The following is a 15470-nucleotide window of genomic DNA, read 5'->3' on the forward strand; positions in this document are numbered from 1 at the left end:
ACACTGACAAGTATTTAACCCGAGTCTCTTTATTGCCCGGCCGGCTGGGGCTGTCCCTCAGTGGGCTGGCGTAAATGGCTGTTAAAAAAAGTTCAAAACCCTAACGGATTCTTGATAGTTGCTTTTTTAAATCCATATCACAGAAGCTGAAATCCCACGGAGAGGACCGGGCATAAAAAATGTTTTTAATGGTTGATGTTTTGTCGAATCTCAGTCGGCCAACGGGTCCAGTGGATCCGGCTGAATCCAGGCCTCCAGTCCATCCCTGGGACAGGTATTTAAACCTGACTCCCCCCGTAATCAGCAGTGTGTGCGGGGGTCCGCCACTGCGCTCTCTTCTAGCCTGGTTAATAATTGAAACCCTGTCAGCTCTCCCTTTAAAGGCAGTCAATTATTTATGACCGCATGACACAGCAGTGGCCCCGGGGGGAATTTATTAGTGTCCGTTTAAACAGGAATAATTACGCGGCTGAGGCAGGCGGGCCCAAGGGATTTCTTTTTTCTTTCCTGCGCCTTTCTTTTTTTTGTAAGCCAATTTGTCAGGCAGGGTGATGGAATGCCTCTAATCAGAGAGAAGGAATTTTAATTAGACGGCAAAAAGAAAAAAAGGTTTATCTATTTCTACTTTTGTGACACCTCTCCCTGACGTCTCCTCTCCGAGCCCGGCGTCTTCCCTGCCCTCGACGTCGCACAGCCCGAAATCAAGTGGGTAGTTAATCAGGAGAACACTTGCTACACAATAATGCGATTACTGCACCTGCTGTTCGCCGGCCCCCGGGGGAGACCGTCGCAGGGTTAAAAGCTGAGGAATTGGCAACATCCGCACAATTCAGATGCATGTGTTGCATATTTAATTTCAACCACTTTCTCTCTATAAAGCCCCCCAACACACACACCTATCTCCCTCTGCTAATCCCTTCCCCCAAACATGTTTGACAAAGCTACACAGCCACAGACACGGTTTAGTGACGAGGGAAACCCTGCCATTGTCCCGGCCTGGTGTTTGAGGAGCGGACTCACTGCTTGGCAAAATGTACAGCCGGGTAGATGTGTGTAAATCGTTCCAACTGGATCAGAAACCTGGGCTGGACAGGCGAGTCACTCAGGTGAGCTTAGGAACACAAAATGTACAATATGGACTGGACTTATCGTGTCTCAGTTCGTAATGAGGTCGGCTCCTGTCCGATTCAAGTCTCCCCTTTCATGTAACTGTTTTTGGTTTTGTCTTGTCGTCGTCCCTCTTCTGTAATTGCTGTGCATTCAGAGTCCTGTGTGACCCTCGGCTCCCAGGCTCTGCTCAGTCTTTGCCAGTAGGTGTCGCTGTCATGCAAGTTGAACTTGGTGTGCTGGTGATCTTCCAGGGCCAATCGTCTGTGAAGGGCCTGGCGCCCGCTCTCGCATTGTTGTTTTCCATCCTGCCAGTTCGAGTTTGACTCAGGGGAGCTGTGTGACTGAACCCACAGCTCAAGGTATCACACTGAATGAACCCGTTTGTGGAAAGAAAGTCTTGGAAAAAATGGGCCTTTAGAACTAATTTCCTCGACGTGTTCTTATTGTGTCCGTTAATGTCTCTGAATGCCATCATTGTGCAGAGACCCTGATGGACAGTCACCGGTGCGGCACCTTCGCTCCATGACGTTTGATCAGTAAACTAGCAGTTTGCTTTCAGGGTGTGATGGGATTCCCCGGCTGTGAACAGTAGGGATACAACAGCCTCATTAATGGCTTGTTAGTCTGCGGCGGCTCTGCGTGAGTCACTCGGGTCAGTTCTCCGTCCCGCTCCGCCCTCCCCTCGGCCTAAAACCAGCACCCTCACCACAGAGCCGCCAGGCCTGCGGGGGGGTGTCGAGGCTGCGATTGATCTTCTGTCCCTCTGGCTCGGGGACGTGTGGCAGCGATGGGCTGAATCGGTCCATTACTCGACCACAGGGGACTCATTACACTGACGAAGATGTGTTTAACAAAAATAAAACCAACTCCTGCGACGTGTTTCTCGCCAAACGCAGACGGTGTTCGCGGTTCGTACACAAAGCGGAGCGCGCGAACGCTGCCAGCCGCGGATGGCATACCGACACGGGCAGGAAAGCGATATTCTCACTCCCCCGCAGTCTCTCCGAGTGCTGGTGCTTTCCCAGACCGCCCCCTAACTTCTGGCTTCTCTCCAGCCATCATTTAGTGATAAATATAACCAAAGCAAGTAAAACTATCTGGTGATAGTGGCTGTTGATATTTATATATATATATATATATATATATATAAAATGTATTTTTGACTTTGGGACTCGTGCGGTAGGACATATGTTCTCAGTGATTGGATCACCGCTCCTCTTCTGTCACACATCTGTCCTGGTTTGTGTCTCGCTTCCTGGGGTGGGTCGTGTGGATGGACTAATCCGTTGACCCCTGGGAAATCGTTTCCACATCTTTAATACGAGGCTGATGTTCCCAGAGCCGTTCATCGCCGGTAACCCCAGAGCGGCACAATGAGACAAATGACGTCCCTTTGTGATCTTCAGCGGCATCTGAGTGATTTTGTGTTTTGCTGCTGTGGTGTGTGTGGCTGAAATCTTTAATGGTTAATAAACTCCAGTAAAGGTTTCAGTCACACAAACACAAAACCACTTTACCTGTATAAACGTGAGGTGGTTTATACAGGAGCCTCCGAATGTATTCCCTCATGGCGCATAGTCTCTGTTGTGCACGATTGTGCAGATGGCGTTTTCATGTTTTCCAGATCAAACACTCTGCAGAGGTAAGACACGCTGAGTACGCTGATAATGTACCCTCGACTCACGAGAGAATCTCACAATGTGATGCATTATCATGTGTAGTTTAAAATTCAAGAAACAGGTTACATTAACAACGGTCTAAGACTTATATTTGAATCCTGAAGGGCACAAAATACAGACCGAAATGCCCAAACCTGGTTCTGAAATAAAGGATTTTTTGTGTTCCATGAAAAAAATCTAAAAATGTCTGGAAGCAAAACATACCCTGTTAAAATCTCACTGAATAATGAATTATCCGCTACAGTAATGAGATCTTCATTAATGTCTCTTTAACAGAGCGTTGGAATTGGACTCCTCTGTTGGCAGCAGAATTATTTGGAACCGCTGAGAAAAAGAAAAAAAAAATTGGAAGGAAATAGAGAAACCAGTTACAGGCCGTCTAGAAATAAATGTTCAGACTGGAATGAAACGGAGAGTCAGATTTAAACGGGTAAAAAGCAGACGGGTCTTAAAGTTCATGTCTTTCGCTTGAACTTTGGATTTAAAAGAAAGTGAATTCAACTACTTTAATTACATGTATGTCTCTGTGTTTCTCTATGTGGGGGAAACAGAAACAGACTGAGGCTAAGAGGAGACTAAAGCCCGACTCCCAGCGCTGCCTCTGAATTGTCTCATTGAACCTATTAATATCCCCCCCGCCCCCGCCCAGGCCACAGTTATTCCTGCAATCTGAGTTAATAATCCTCAGGGCCGCCTCAGTGAATCGGCTTTCAAGGCCCGGCCAGAGCAGGAGGCAGGGCCGAAGCTCAGCAGAGACCACCTAACACCGCCGGACCCCCGCCTTGTTTTCAGACAGCGCCAGTCTCAGTCTCTCACTCCCTCCCTCCCTCTCCCTCTCTCTCTCCCCCTCCCTCTCCCTCTCTCTCTCTCTCTCTCTCTCTTTCTCTCTCTCTCACATATCAGTTGCTCTAAGAGGCTCCTGCTTTTTCACAACTTTCAGAAGCTACAGCAGAGAAGAGCACTCCTCTTTGTAACTTGTGTGTGTGTGTGCTGTGAGTGAGTATTTCTTTGTGTGCGACTGGTAGGGGTAGGCCGAGAGATTTCGTCCACATCTTTTCTGTCCTGACATTCACTGGGAGTCCAGCACCCTCGCTGAAGCAGTGGCCCCCGGACCTCTGGACTCGTATTGAGCTGCTCTGGTGCCCGGACTCGACCGCGACGATGACCGCACTGCCCGTCCTGCTCCTCCTGGCCCTGCTGGCTCCGCTCCGGGCCGTCCCTCTCGATGGTAAGTGTCTACCTCCGCTGGCCCCTCAGCGACACACCGTCTCCCCACGTCTGTCCTCGTTTGGATTGCATTTCTCTGGCTCTGCTTTGAGAAGTGTACTATTTATATTGTTCCTCCTTATTTCGGTTCCCACACATTGCCTTCCTTCTGTACAGATGCTGTTGTTTTCTTTCTGTCTTTTATTTGTGCATGTAGTCGTTCTTGTCTGCGTTCAGTCGCTCGTTCCAGACTCGGTGTGCTGTGACTGTGCAGCAGGAGGTTCTTACAGGGTTGCTTTCTTCGCCTATTCCCATGATGTGAACATGTCGGCGCTTTTAGGGGATGACAAATTATGTTCTTTACTCCTCTGCGTCGCAGGGAAGCGGATCAGAAAAGAGTTCATTTAAATATGAGAGCGACAGATCCCTCGACTCAAAACTGATCATTTTATATCCCCCTCCCATAGTGTAAGACGAGGCACAGTTTTTGTGGGGCTGTATTATCAGGTCAGAGTGTGAAGTCTTGTGGAGAGAAGAGTATGCCCGGGACCGCGCACACGGTGCCTGAAAGACGATCCATGGGAAGGGAAGCCTTTCCACCTCTGAGAAGGGAGAGCTGTTAGCTTTGCGTGTGTGTAAGTAGGGAGAGGCGGTCTATATATAAGCCAACTATTTATGAGCCACCGAGGGTCCACACAGTCTGGTGGGCTGTCCGTCCGTCCGTCCAGCGCCCTCCTGTCAAAGCGAGGCGTCCTCGGAGGATTCCCAGGCCCGCGTCCGTCCTAAATCCGAGCCCCAAGTAACGGTCACGCCAGCGCTCTCCGGTCGAGGGAGTATTTTAGCACATGGGCGAGGGCCAACCAGTGACCTTTGCTGAGGCAGCATCCACCGAGCGCGTGTGGAAAACCTCCAGGCTGGTCAGCATGAGCTGGAGAGGAAGTGAGAAGGAAGCTAGCACCTCTCAGACCCTCACTCACCCCTGCATTCCTCGCCCACACACTTCCTGACGGCCAGCCGTGTCGGCACCTCTCTCCCTCCGCAGCGACTCGCTCATGAGTCAGGCAGCGTTCAGGGAGAGACATTAGCATCGCCAGCGTCTGCGCGCTTCCTGGATTCCTTCACACTGACTCGGCTGCGTGTGAGGGAGATGTGACTGTGGTGCCCGGGGGGCTGGGGGTGACTCTCCACCCCGTCAGTGTGGCGGCTCATGAGCTGCTCATTGGGTTTGGTTTCCAGTGCGGGGTCAATAGAGGCCAACTGGGAGCAATTTGGCTCCTCAAGTCACTGACTTTCTGTTTGTGCTGGAGCTGCGTCAGATTAGGGTGCTGGGTGAGGAGGTTCCAGGGGCTTTGCAAAGTACTAGCAGAGATTACATAAATAAATGGATAGATAGATAGATAAAGGACTGTGAAGGAAACATACTGCTTTCCATGTTTTTCTTGCCAGCCAGAATCACGTCCGTGCCTTTACGTCAGCAGCTCCACCAGCAGCTGATCTCTCAAGAAAGACAGATTGGTCTCTAAATCTGCAGGTCAGGAAACCTAATCACGGGTCAGAGAACAAGACTATGGCTGTGCTGTTCTCCCCTCTCTCGCTTGTTTTACAATGGGCTGTGCTTGTTAACGTTTCCCTTCAGTAACTGCTGGCGACGAATTGCCATCGATTTGCGAACGCTATCGTGTCAATTTATTGCTAACAAATATCGCTGGCTCTCTTACACGGATCCGACGGGTTTTTAAACGAGGAAAAAAAGCCCGTTTGAAGATCTGTCAACTTGGCCCTCAGTGCTACAACCGAACACGGAGATAAGGGCTTTTAAATTACAGTAGCACGATGCACCTAATGCATATGAATGGCATCAGTGACTCTCTCGCCACGATGCCGAAACGCCAGCCTGCTCTCTCTCCTACACTAGACTCTCTGCAGATCCGCAGTCGCTGCTGGCAGTAATCGCTCGCTGTAAACTCACGCTAACGCTCTGTCTCACAAATGCAATGATTGGTCGGCGCTGCTCTCTCTCTCACGGTCGCTTCCAGCCCGTAGTCTGTCAAAGCGTGAAATGGCTGTGAGAGTCTGAACGTCTCTTTTGTGTGTGTCACTGAACATTAATATCTTCCCCACTGGCCGACTTCAGTTCAGGTCTGTCCTCTCGAATAGAAGAAAACCATCTGTATTCATCACGTTCAACAAGTGCGTCTCACCAGACTGATTCTTTTAGTATTGTAGTTTTTAGATTCAATTTTTATGTGCTGAATGCTTGACTGTGTTTAGTTCAAACTTCTGTGGAGGAATATAGGTTTTGTGTTGATAATGGCCTGCATTATTCCTAAACCTTTGCCGGACTCTGCCTGGGAGAGCCGCTGTCCCTGTGGGACTGTCAGGGCTGCCAAAAGCATGTCTTGTGTCATGGGAGGCTGCTGAGAGGCACAACGACACGGCACGCAGACCGTTAGAAAAGATGTCTCCTCTCCTAGAGACAGCTGTCCCGGCGCCTCTCCTGCCACACGCTCGCTCTCCTACACCAGCACACGCCTGCAAATGGGGGCTTTCCTGTCTCCGTGCTGGGCTGAAGGGGCTGTTGTGTTCCTCAAAGCGGGGCTGTTCAAGAGCGCACAAGCAGGGGGGAGATTGATGAGATTCTCGAGTCGCTCAAGGCTGAAAGTCCAAGCCTATCCACCTGGCCTTGTCCCTTCTTTGCAGTGTCCCTGTTGTCCCCTTGGCCGCGGGAGTGGGACGGATCCTGCGTCTCTGGACAGTGAAGGCCTCTCCTTTCGCAGTGCCTCTCACCTGCTGTATAGCGTGGGGAGACTGTGGAATTGCTAGCTTTCACGATGGGCGCTTTATTTTAGCTTTGGTTGTTGATTTTGGCAGGTCTTCTGACCTCGAGTGCCCCAGTGCTTTGCAAAGACCTGAAAGTGTGCATGAGTTAGACCGAGTCTTTCTCAATCAAGGCGTAGCGGGAGAATCACCCCAGGTGCTCGGGCTGCGCTGCTTCACTGGTCCAGGTTGAGTTGTGCACCCAGGGCCCACGTAGGGAAGCTCAGAGTGGTTTGTTCCTGAAGGTTCCCATGCGAAGCCATACTGAAACCAGCCAGGATTTGTAAAAGGAAGAAAACAGCCTAATTGTGGTGGGGCGGGGGAACGAGCCAGCTGGATGAATGGCACTGATTAATAAGGCATCGGGAATGAGCGATGAATGCGTTCACGCTTGGACCGTCTCCCTCTCTGTGCCTCGTCGGGTAGAACTTGTTTCTGCCGGAGAGACAAAACAATTAGGCTTGGTCTGGATTTTAATTACCAACTCAGACGGGACTGAAAAAGGCTACTCGACAACTGAGAAGTTACATTTCGGGACACCGATGGGATCACAGATAATTTCATCACAGTGTTTTGCTTTCAGGTCCTCTTTCCCAGGGTGGGCTGTGGATTCCTTGTTCACTGTATTCCTATCCCCCGTTCTCCGTTCTCACTCTGTCCGTCTCTCGCCGCTGCCGCAGCTGTGTGCCCCCAACACAATGGGCAGGAAGCGGTGTTTGTCTCATTGTGGAGCGCCGTGGAGAAACAATTGGCCAAGAGCTCCACATCGGCGCAGCACCGGCAGGCAGAGCTCGGACGCACAATGCGATCCCAAACCGCTCAATTACTCTTCACGTTAAAGCATCTATATCTGCCTCCCCCTCTAGTAATATCTTATGTCCACCCTTAGGAAAGCAGCACAGATGTCCACAATTAACTGTCTTATCCCCATCCTTCTTCTGAAGAGTGCTGTTCTTTCGCTTTGCTTGGATCGTGACAGTAAACTGTTCTCTGGGCAGCGGCAGTGAAGTGTGACGGCGTTTTTTATTTTATTTTTGGAACCCATTTCAAACTGCTACTTCCTGCCCCCTGAGAAAAGAGTGCAGAACAATCCCCCGACTCGGGAAGAATTGCATCAACTGTCTGAATCAGGGCTGGATCGGTCGCACTGTGAGCTAACTCTTATTTTTAGTTCACATTTCCTGCACTGAGGCTGTTGAGTGTAAAAGGCGCAAAGGGAATTCTGCTTTTAGGAAGAAAAGTATCAGTCGGGGAAGATGATTTATATTACACTGAGTTGGGGGAAATGACAGGTGATGTTTTGCTGGCTCTGAAGGTGAACGTTTCTGCGAGTCAAAGTATAATTAAAAAAAATATCAGCCGAACTTGGTGGAAAATGTGGTACGTTTTAAGATCAAAGAATCATTTAGAGGCAATGTGCACCACAGGGTTCCTAATCCAGTGACAATAGGCCGTGAGATTGATCAGAGAAGATGGAACTTATAAGAGCTTAATTAGGGCCAGGTTTCTAGATTTTGATCACCCTGGTGGGGGTTCGTTTTCTATATGATTTTCTCAGAGGGTCGCAATTAGACTTGTCCCCGTCGTTGTAATTCTATGATCCTTGCAAAAGGAGGAGAGTCTGTTTTCACTCTATACACTCTTAAAGTGTCTGTAACATATTTTGTTGTTACCAAGCTCTTTATCTGCCTATTGTCACCTGATTTTACTGCCTGTTATCTGAAATACCCCAACTTGATTGGCCAAACGTTGGATGCCAGGGGACAGTGAAGGAAAGATTGGTCTCTAAATCTGCAGGTCAGGAAACCTAATCACGGATCAGAGAACAAGACTGAGTTCTGCAGATGTTGAAAAAGTCTGATGAGTAGGGACTGAGTAAGAGGAAGCCGTGGTACTCCCTGGCAGGACATCAAGTAACTTCTAGAAGCCACCAGAATTAAACACGGATGTACAGAAGCACTAGATCACAGGCACATGGATACAATGTTTCACAGGTTGTGTTAATATTTCTAGTTGATAATTGAATATAAATGTTTAACTGCTATACTATTCAATCTTTTGTTTATCCTTAGCTTTTAACAAGAATATTTAAACTTTTGATGATGTTATTATATTGAGCAATATAAACCCATCTCTCATTGAAGTTTTTTTAAGCATCTAAAATATCTTCCTGAATGATAAGTGTCACTTTTGCATTTATTTTCCTCTCTGGAACGATTTATAAGCACAGCTGTCGATTGTAGGAGCCACAGCACTAGGGCTTCCTGGAAAACATCACCAGCCACGTTCTCCACTGGCGAGGTGCCGGTCTCTGTCAGGGAAGCAGCCACTTTTCCTGGGCTCTGCTGGTCAGGCCTGGCATCCCGGTGGTCTTTTGAGCCGAAACAGGAAACGCAGTTAAGATGGCAGGCCTTGGCAGGGGGTGCCAGCTCAGTCAGACTGCCCTCTCTCTCAGGAGGGGAGGAGGGAAAAGACCGGAGTTTTCTCTGGAGAACAGCTCTCAGTAGACAGCTCTTACAATAGCCTGTGACAGACGAGGGAACCACTTGGCAGCTCAGCGTCAGTGCTCTGTTCACAGCAGCCCAGTTTATTTAGATCACAGTCATGTTTTTTTTTAACATAATGTGAACCCAATCAAATTGCTACCTAAATCTGTTACATTCGGACTGGGGTTGAACTCTGAACACTGTAATGGTGTAAAACAGATTTGGACCCACTAATGTACCTTTACAATAGCAAGTCTATCCATGGGAAGACATCAGACTGGGGAGAACTGTATGGTTTCAGACCTGGCTAAACCCAAGAGTCATTTTAAAGAGGAAACCAGAATTATATTACCATGTAACAATGACTGTTTATCAGGACAATGATGAACCACATTATCGTTAACGAACAGAGACAGTGTTTGTGTTTGTACAGTCAATTTCAACTCTCTCTCACTTGAGAGGGCACCATGTTTCACTGTCTTTGGGTCAGTAAGGGGACTGGTGGGGACCGCCTTTCATTGCTGTATTGTTCCACAGGGACCACCCCAGCCACAACCACAACCACAACCACAACCTCAACCTCAGCCTCAGCCCCAAGCCAAACACAAGCGCGTGAGGAGAAAAACGTCTCTGCCCTCACCACCACGATGCCGGTCACCACCATGAGGACAAGCCCTGTGGGGACAGAGACCGCGCTGCCTGGCTTCACGCAGGGGGACCGGACCAGTACGCCTGACAGCAGCACTGAGGGAAACTCCACACAGACGGTCGCAGTCGAGACATGCGGTAAGAAGGCCCAGCTGGCAGTGGCGCGTCTCTCACAGTGCTCTGAAGATTATAATCTTTATAGTGTTTGAATCCTGTAAAACACCTGACATCCTTCAGAGAGGATTGATGTTTTTCGACTTGGTTTCATTGTTTTGCTGTTTATTGCCACCGATCCAAAGTCAATGTCCGCTGTCTTGTCTCACCTTGTCTCCTTCCCCCGCAGGTGACTGGAACCTGCTGCTGCTGATTGCCATCATTGCGGGGTCCGTGGTGGCCTTCGTCATCGTCATCGCTGTGGTGTACATGGTGGTCCGGAAGATGGGCCGCTACTCGTAAGTACAGACCAGCGCTGCGGGATTTGACCCGTTCCTGCAGAGAGCTCCCCGGTGCCTCACACTGAATAGCACAGGCCCCGCTCTTGACAGGAAGGGCAGCAGGGCATTTGAGGAAGAGAGATTATAAAACATCACAGAAGAAGCCCAAAGAAACAACATTAGATCTCGAGGAGCGTTTGTGACTGATGCTAAGACCATACATCTCTAAAAAAATATAAAGGGTGGGAATTGCGTGTTTTTGTGGTTTTGTCGTTGAGTGTGGTGGAGTGTTACTCACCTGTACTCTACTGCAAATACCAGTTTGGGGGGATCTTTGTGGTGGTGTTTGAAGAGGGCACAGAAAAGGGTCTCCAAAGGTGTCCTGCTCACCTCATCTTCAGTCGCACCTCAGTGTTGTGTTTTGCATGGTGTTCCTGTCCTGCTCCGCGGCTGAGCAGTGGCGGTGCTGTGAGACGACTGGTTTCTATTCTTACGAATGCTGACGGTACAGTTTCACAATTAGACTCCTGCAGCTCATGTTGGCTGACAGTTACGGATCGTTCTGCATCTGCCTTTCATGAGAGGGAGCCCGACCGGCTGCCGTGGCCGTCCGACCTCTGATCCGCCTCCAGCCGAGACCGCGGCTCACAAACACCCAACTGCTGCTGACCTTCATAAAGCTTGTAGAACTGAACGGCAGCAACGCCTAAGAGAAACGGGCAATTCAGTCACCCACCTGGGATGTTTTCTAGTTGATGTAGTCCGTAGATGTTCTGGAAGATGTGCTCTGAACAGAATTGTGAGTTACGGGTCCCTTTAGTTTCTCCATTCTGTGTTCGAGAGCCCTGCTTAAGGGAAAAATTTTTCCTTTTAGTGTCAAATATGATCCTTTAAAGCAGCTTTACCTAGGCCCTGGTCCTTAAACAGAACTGTTTAGCCTAAATACACACTTGGAGGAGAAATCGCTGAAAAACAGTCCCGGCTAGTGAATGCTTTTAAGAGCACCTCAGCCAGGGAGTTCGTCAGAAGGAAGTCAAGTGTGCGGAGGGGTTTTCTGTATTATTTCTTCTCCTCCTTCGCCCTGTGTCAGCTTTCTGCAACAGTGAAGGATGACTGCGGTATCAGTTAAAGGTGAGGCCATCAGTCTTGTCAGGCATTGTGATTTAATACCCCTTTGCCCGAGTCTTCGAAAGCCGGAGCCCACGAGGATCCCAGCGCGTGGCTAATCCAGATCTGCAGCGCTCCGCCGGTGGGACCAGAGGGGGCGTTGACTGACAGCACGCTGAGAGGACCTGTCACCGCACGATGATCCGGCCCGTTGTGGTTCAGCCCAGGCTTGTCCGTGGGGAGCTCTCGGGCTCGGCGTCTCGCCTTCCATGTCCTCACGGCGCCGCGTTTCACTAAAGCTTTGTGTGCGACAGTGGGAAACGCTGCTATTTCCTTTTCGTTCGGTAGTTGAGTTGCGTCTCTCTGGGGGAGTGGCTTTAGCCTGTGACCGGCTGATTAGACGTTCATGGCTGGGGAGCTGTTACTGCAGGAGACATTAGTCCAGTTACACTTGTGGAATAAAAGGCCGTCTTTATTCAGGTGGTTGTGTTCATTGCAGTGCCTGGTTTATTCACGCAGCGTGGAGAGGAACAGTGTTTTAGGCTTACAAAGTTTCTCTGACTACAAAAAGACAAAGATATTTGTACACTAAAATGTGGTTATAAAACTGTTATTCTTACATCATCTTTTTACGCAAGCAAGCAGGAGATAGCTCTCAAATACCGGGTGCACGTTGTTTATCATCAGATTAGAGGATGTTGAAACTTAAACAACAACATGAGTCTGCAAAACATAGTTCCCCCAGCGTCCTTCATCACTGAATGGCAGGAGTATTTTCCAAAAGCAACATGTTCTTTGACAGTGTGGCAGGAGTCCAAGTTTGCTCCGACCCAAAACTTCTCTCTTTGACGCTTAACAGCCTTTTGAGTCTTGAAAGCGAGCAATTCAAAACTCTCCTTCTACACACTCCTCGGTGGCCTGTGAACGAGTGATCCTGCCCTCAGGACCGGCTTGCAAACCCCCTCCCTCCCAGAAATAAATCCTGTTGCTCTATCACATTGTCTCTGCGGTGGACAGGACAGAAAGAGCAGCTGTTGCTTTCTTAGAGAGGGAAGGCAAACTTCACTTGATTGTCATAAGAGGTTTTGCTTAAAAGTCCCTTAACGATGCTGCTGATTATTATTGGTGGTGTTAGTTTTATTATTGAGTAGCCCCTTGATCTCAGGTGACTCATAATTAACCAGCAAATGTCACAGTACAGAGTGAGAAAGGTCTCTGTTACCGTAGAGGGCTATAACAAGAAGGATACCGCTGGACACCTTGCCGTGCGTCCTGTGGAAGTGCCGTTCCTGTCCTGTCCTTTTGACCCTCTGCCCCTCTCTCCCTCTCTCTTCCAGACCCTGAGGACAGCAGGACAGGAAGACGGTCCAGCGATCAGGATATGGAGTCTCCTCACGTCCTGTCAACAACCATCGCTGCCAGCCCTGTAAAAGACCCCGATTCTGGACTATTGCCAAGGGCCAACCCCCCACTCCCCCAACTCAAACACACACACACTCTGGAGTAAAGCATTTTACACATTGTTGCCTTCACCAGACCATCTTATATCCTGCGTTGGCCTTTCACGTGGTTATGAAGCTTACCCTATACGAGTGATCTTCGCTGCAGTAAATGTTTGTATTGTCAAATATTTCTGAACCCGCTGTAACGATCGCCTTATAACAGGCTGAAGCGCCACACAAACCCACATTTTGTACAAAAAGAAACAGTATTTTGTGACTTGCTCTTGAGGTGTATGTGGCACACACACGTGCACACACACATGTACGTGTACAGGACACATGGCTTATCCATCACATTATGGAAACTGTCCAGATTTTCCCTCCCGTCCAGTCTTTCTAATCTGTGGAGCTGTAGTGAAGTCTCCAGCCCCCTGCTTCATCAGAGAACGACTCCACAATCATTCTCCACTAACTGCATAGGAAGCCAGACACCCACCTGTTTCATAAAGATCATGGAGAAATACATCGCTTCATCAGCCTTTAACAAAAGAGACATAAGCCCTCAGCTGTGTAGAGCCACTGACAGCATTGATTTAAAGTGCAAAATTAATTAAAGATAACTAAATTAATGTAAATAGCAGTAATTGAAAGCACACAACAACAGTATTGATAGTATCATTAAAATGTGTTTCACCATGATCCATACAGTACGTCAAGGGGCTGCAGTTCGGGCCTCGGATTGGGCAGCAGGCTGAGCGTCAGGATAACCAGCGTCCTGCCAGCGCTGCCCCTCAGTGCGGTGTTTCTGGGACTGCAGGACAGTCTCAAGGCCGCCACTCCGACGCAGTCCAGGGAGCGTGAGTCATACCTGCTGCTTCCGGTCAAGTCAAGTCAAACCGATCTAACGTGCATTTCAGTAACCTCCCCCCCGTCACCTGTCAAACTGAGTCTGGGCAGAACAGTTTCAACACCCAACCCAACTCAACTCTGTCAGGATCCCGCTCTGTCGTGTGGGTATGTCCCATGTATCATATCACAAGACTGTTATAGTGCTTATTTAAGAGGTGTCACAGTGCCCACGTGCTCTTGTGTACACGCACATACAGCACCCTGGTCTGCAGGTGCCAGTATGTTAATGTACAGGTTACGTGCCTGATGTGTTTTACATTCTGATCAGCTAGAACGGCTTGTTTTTTGTCAGTTTTTGTACAAATCTGCTAGAAAATCACAACACCGCTTTGTTGTTGTTGTTGTTGTTTGATCCTTTGTTTGTTTCATCCATTTGCACATGTTTGCGTGTGTATGAAGCTACGCTGTACTGTAAACCCTCGGTCAGTAAAAGCGCTCACTCTCTTCAGAACGAATGGCCGGTGTCACAGACGCACTGTGACCTGCTTCTCAGGGTTTTCAGTTGTCCTTTTAAGTGTGGCCAGATATGATTTGCTCTATGTACAAACTAATGGACTTAGAACTGTCAGAGTTGTTCTATTTAATTGCAGTATTTTTCTTCATACAGTTTCAATAAAAAAAATTTTAAAAGAAAGCTCTTTGGCTGTTCCCTCTGTAATAACGTGTTCTTTCTGCGATTACCCAGCCGGTGCAGCACTGAGGGACACACCTGCTGCACTGTGGCTCGATCTCTGGGCCAAAGATAAGGTGTTGAGAAGGCTCTGGAGAGACCTGGGGGAGGGTTGGCTACTCAAAACTGAAACCCATGCTTCATGTCCGTCATGTCTATTTAGCTCATTCTGTGCGGGTCGTGTGAGCAGACGCCTCTTGCTGCTGCAGCCCCGTTATCGCTGGGGCGGCACCTCGACCTCTCGGGCCCCTCGGAGGATTTTTCCTCACTCTGGCGTGTAACTGTTACAGTGTTGCAGCGTTTGCGTTCCTTCGGTTCCTGATGATGTCCGTTCCTTCCTTCCTTCATTCCTCACTCTCGGCCTCACAGTGCCAGGTTTATGACTCTGTCTTGAATCTGTGTTTTTAGGCAGCTGCCCAACACCCACTCTTCCCTCCCCCGACACCCCAACAAACCAACTAACAATGCAGCCCTTTGAGGGTCCGCAGCCAGCGTCTCTGTGCTTCTCAGCGCCCGTGCACCACTGCGGTGTGGGCACCCCCCTGTCCCCAGCACGGTTTCCACAGGGCGGGGCTGCTTCCTCGTCTGGGCCTGGCGCGCACACTCCCGGCGCTGTCCGAATGAATGGCCGTCTCTCAGCCGCTCGGGTCTCGGCTCGGCGGCTCCCCGGCTCACAATGGCTGTAGATTCAGTGCTGCTGAAATAAGTGTGTGTGTTTCTGCGGGAGTGAAAGGGCGGAACACACACAGGCTGGGCAGTGCGGTCTTCTGGGGTCGTTTTTAATTGTTTCACTGTGGTAATTCCTCTTTATCCTTTATGTTATCCTTGAGTAACCAATTTCGTCAGAAAGTGTTGAGATAACAAGCGAGGTGGAGGGAAAGTTCAACAACAGTACAACCGCACCCCGCATGTCTCTTGTAAAAGCGTAATTAAATGGTGAAATGCTCGACTGTGATGGGGTG

At 49.2% G+C, this 15470-nt stretch overlaps 1 protein-coding gene across 1 annotated transcript; it reads left to right on the forward strand.

Moving 5' to 3' along the window:
* The first annotated feature begins 3529 nt into the window (after positions 1 to 3529).
* On the forward strand, positions 3530 to 14472 carry pdpn (podoplanin). The gene is made up of 4 exons (XM_066690958.1): positions 3530 to 4017; positions 9836 to 10084; positions 10290 to 10398; positions 12825 to 14472. Exons 1-4 carry the CDS (start codon positions 3951 to 3953, stop codon positions 12829 to 12831), a joined length of 432 nt encoding a protein of 143 aa, XP_066547055.1. The 5' UTR covers positions 3530 to 3950; the 3' UTR covers positions 12832 to 14472.
* Positions 14473 to 15470: the final 998 nt, after the last annotated feature.

This window comes from Amia ocellicauda, chromosome 18 (assembly GCF_036373705.1).
Source record: "Amia ocellicauda isolate fAmiCal2 chromosome 18, fAmiCal2.hap1, whole genome shotgun sequence".
Classification (NCBI taxonomy): domain Eukaryota; kingdom Metazoa; phylum Chordata; class Actinopteri; order Amiiformes; family Amiidae; genus Amia; species Amia ocellicauda.

Coding starts and splice junctions, on each gene's coding strand:
- pdpn (XM_066690958.1), top strand. CDS start 3,951: ATGACCGCACTGCCCGTCCTGCTCCTCCTGGCCCTGCTGGCTCCGCTC. Junction 4,018..9,835: donor CCGGGCCGTCCCTCTCGATG/GTAAGTGTCTAC, acceptor ATTGTTCCACAG/GGACCACCCCAGCCACAACC. Junction 10,085..10,289: donor GGTCGCAGTCGAGACATGCG/GTAAGAAGGCCC, acceptor CTTCCCCCGCAG/GTGACTGGAACCTGCTGCTG.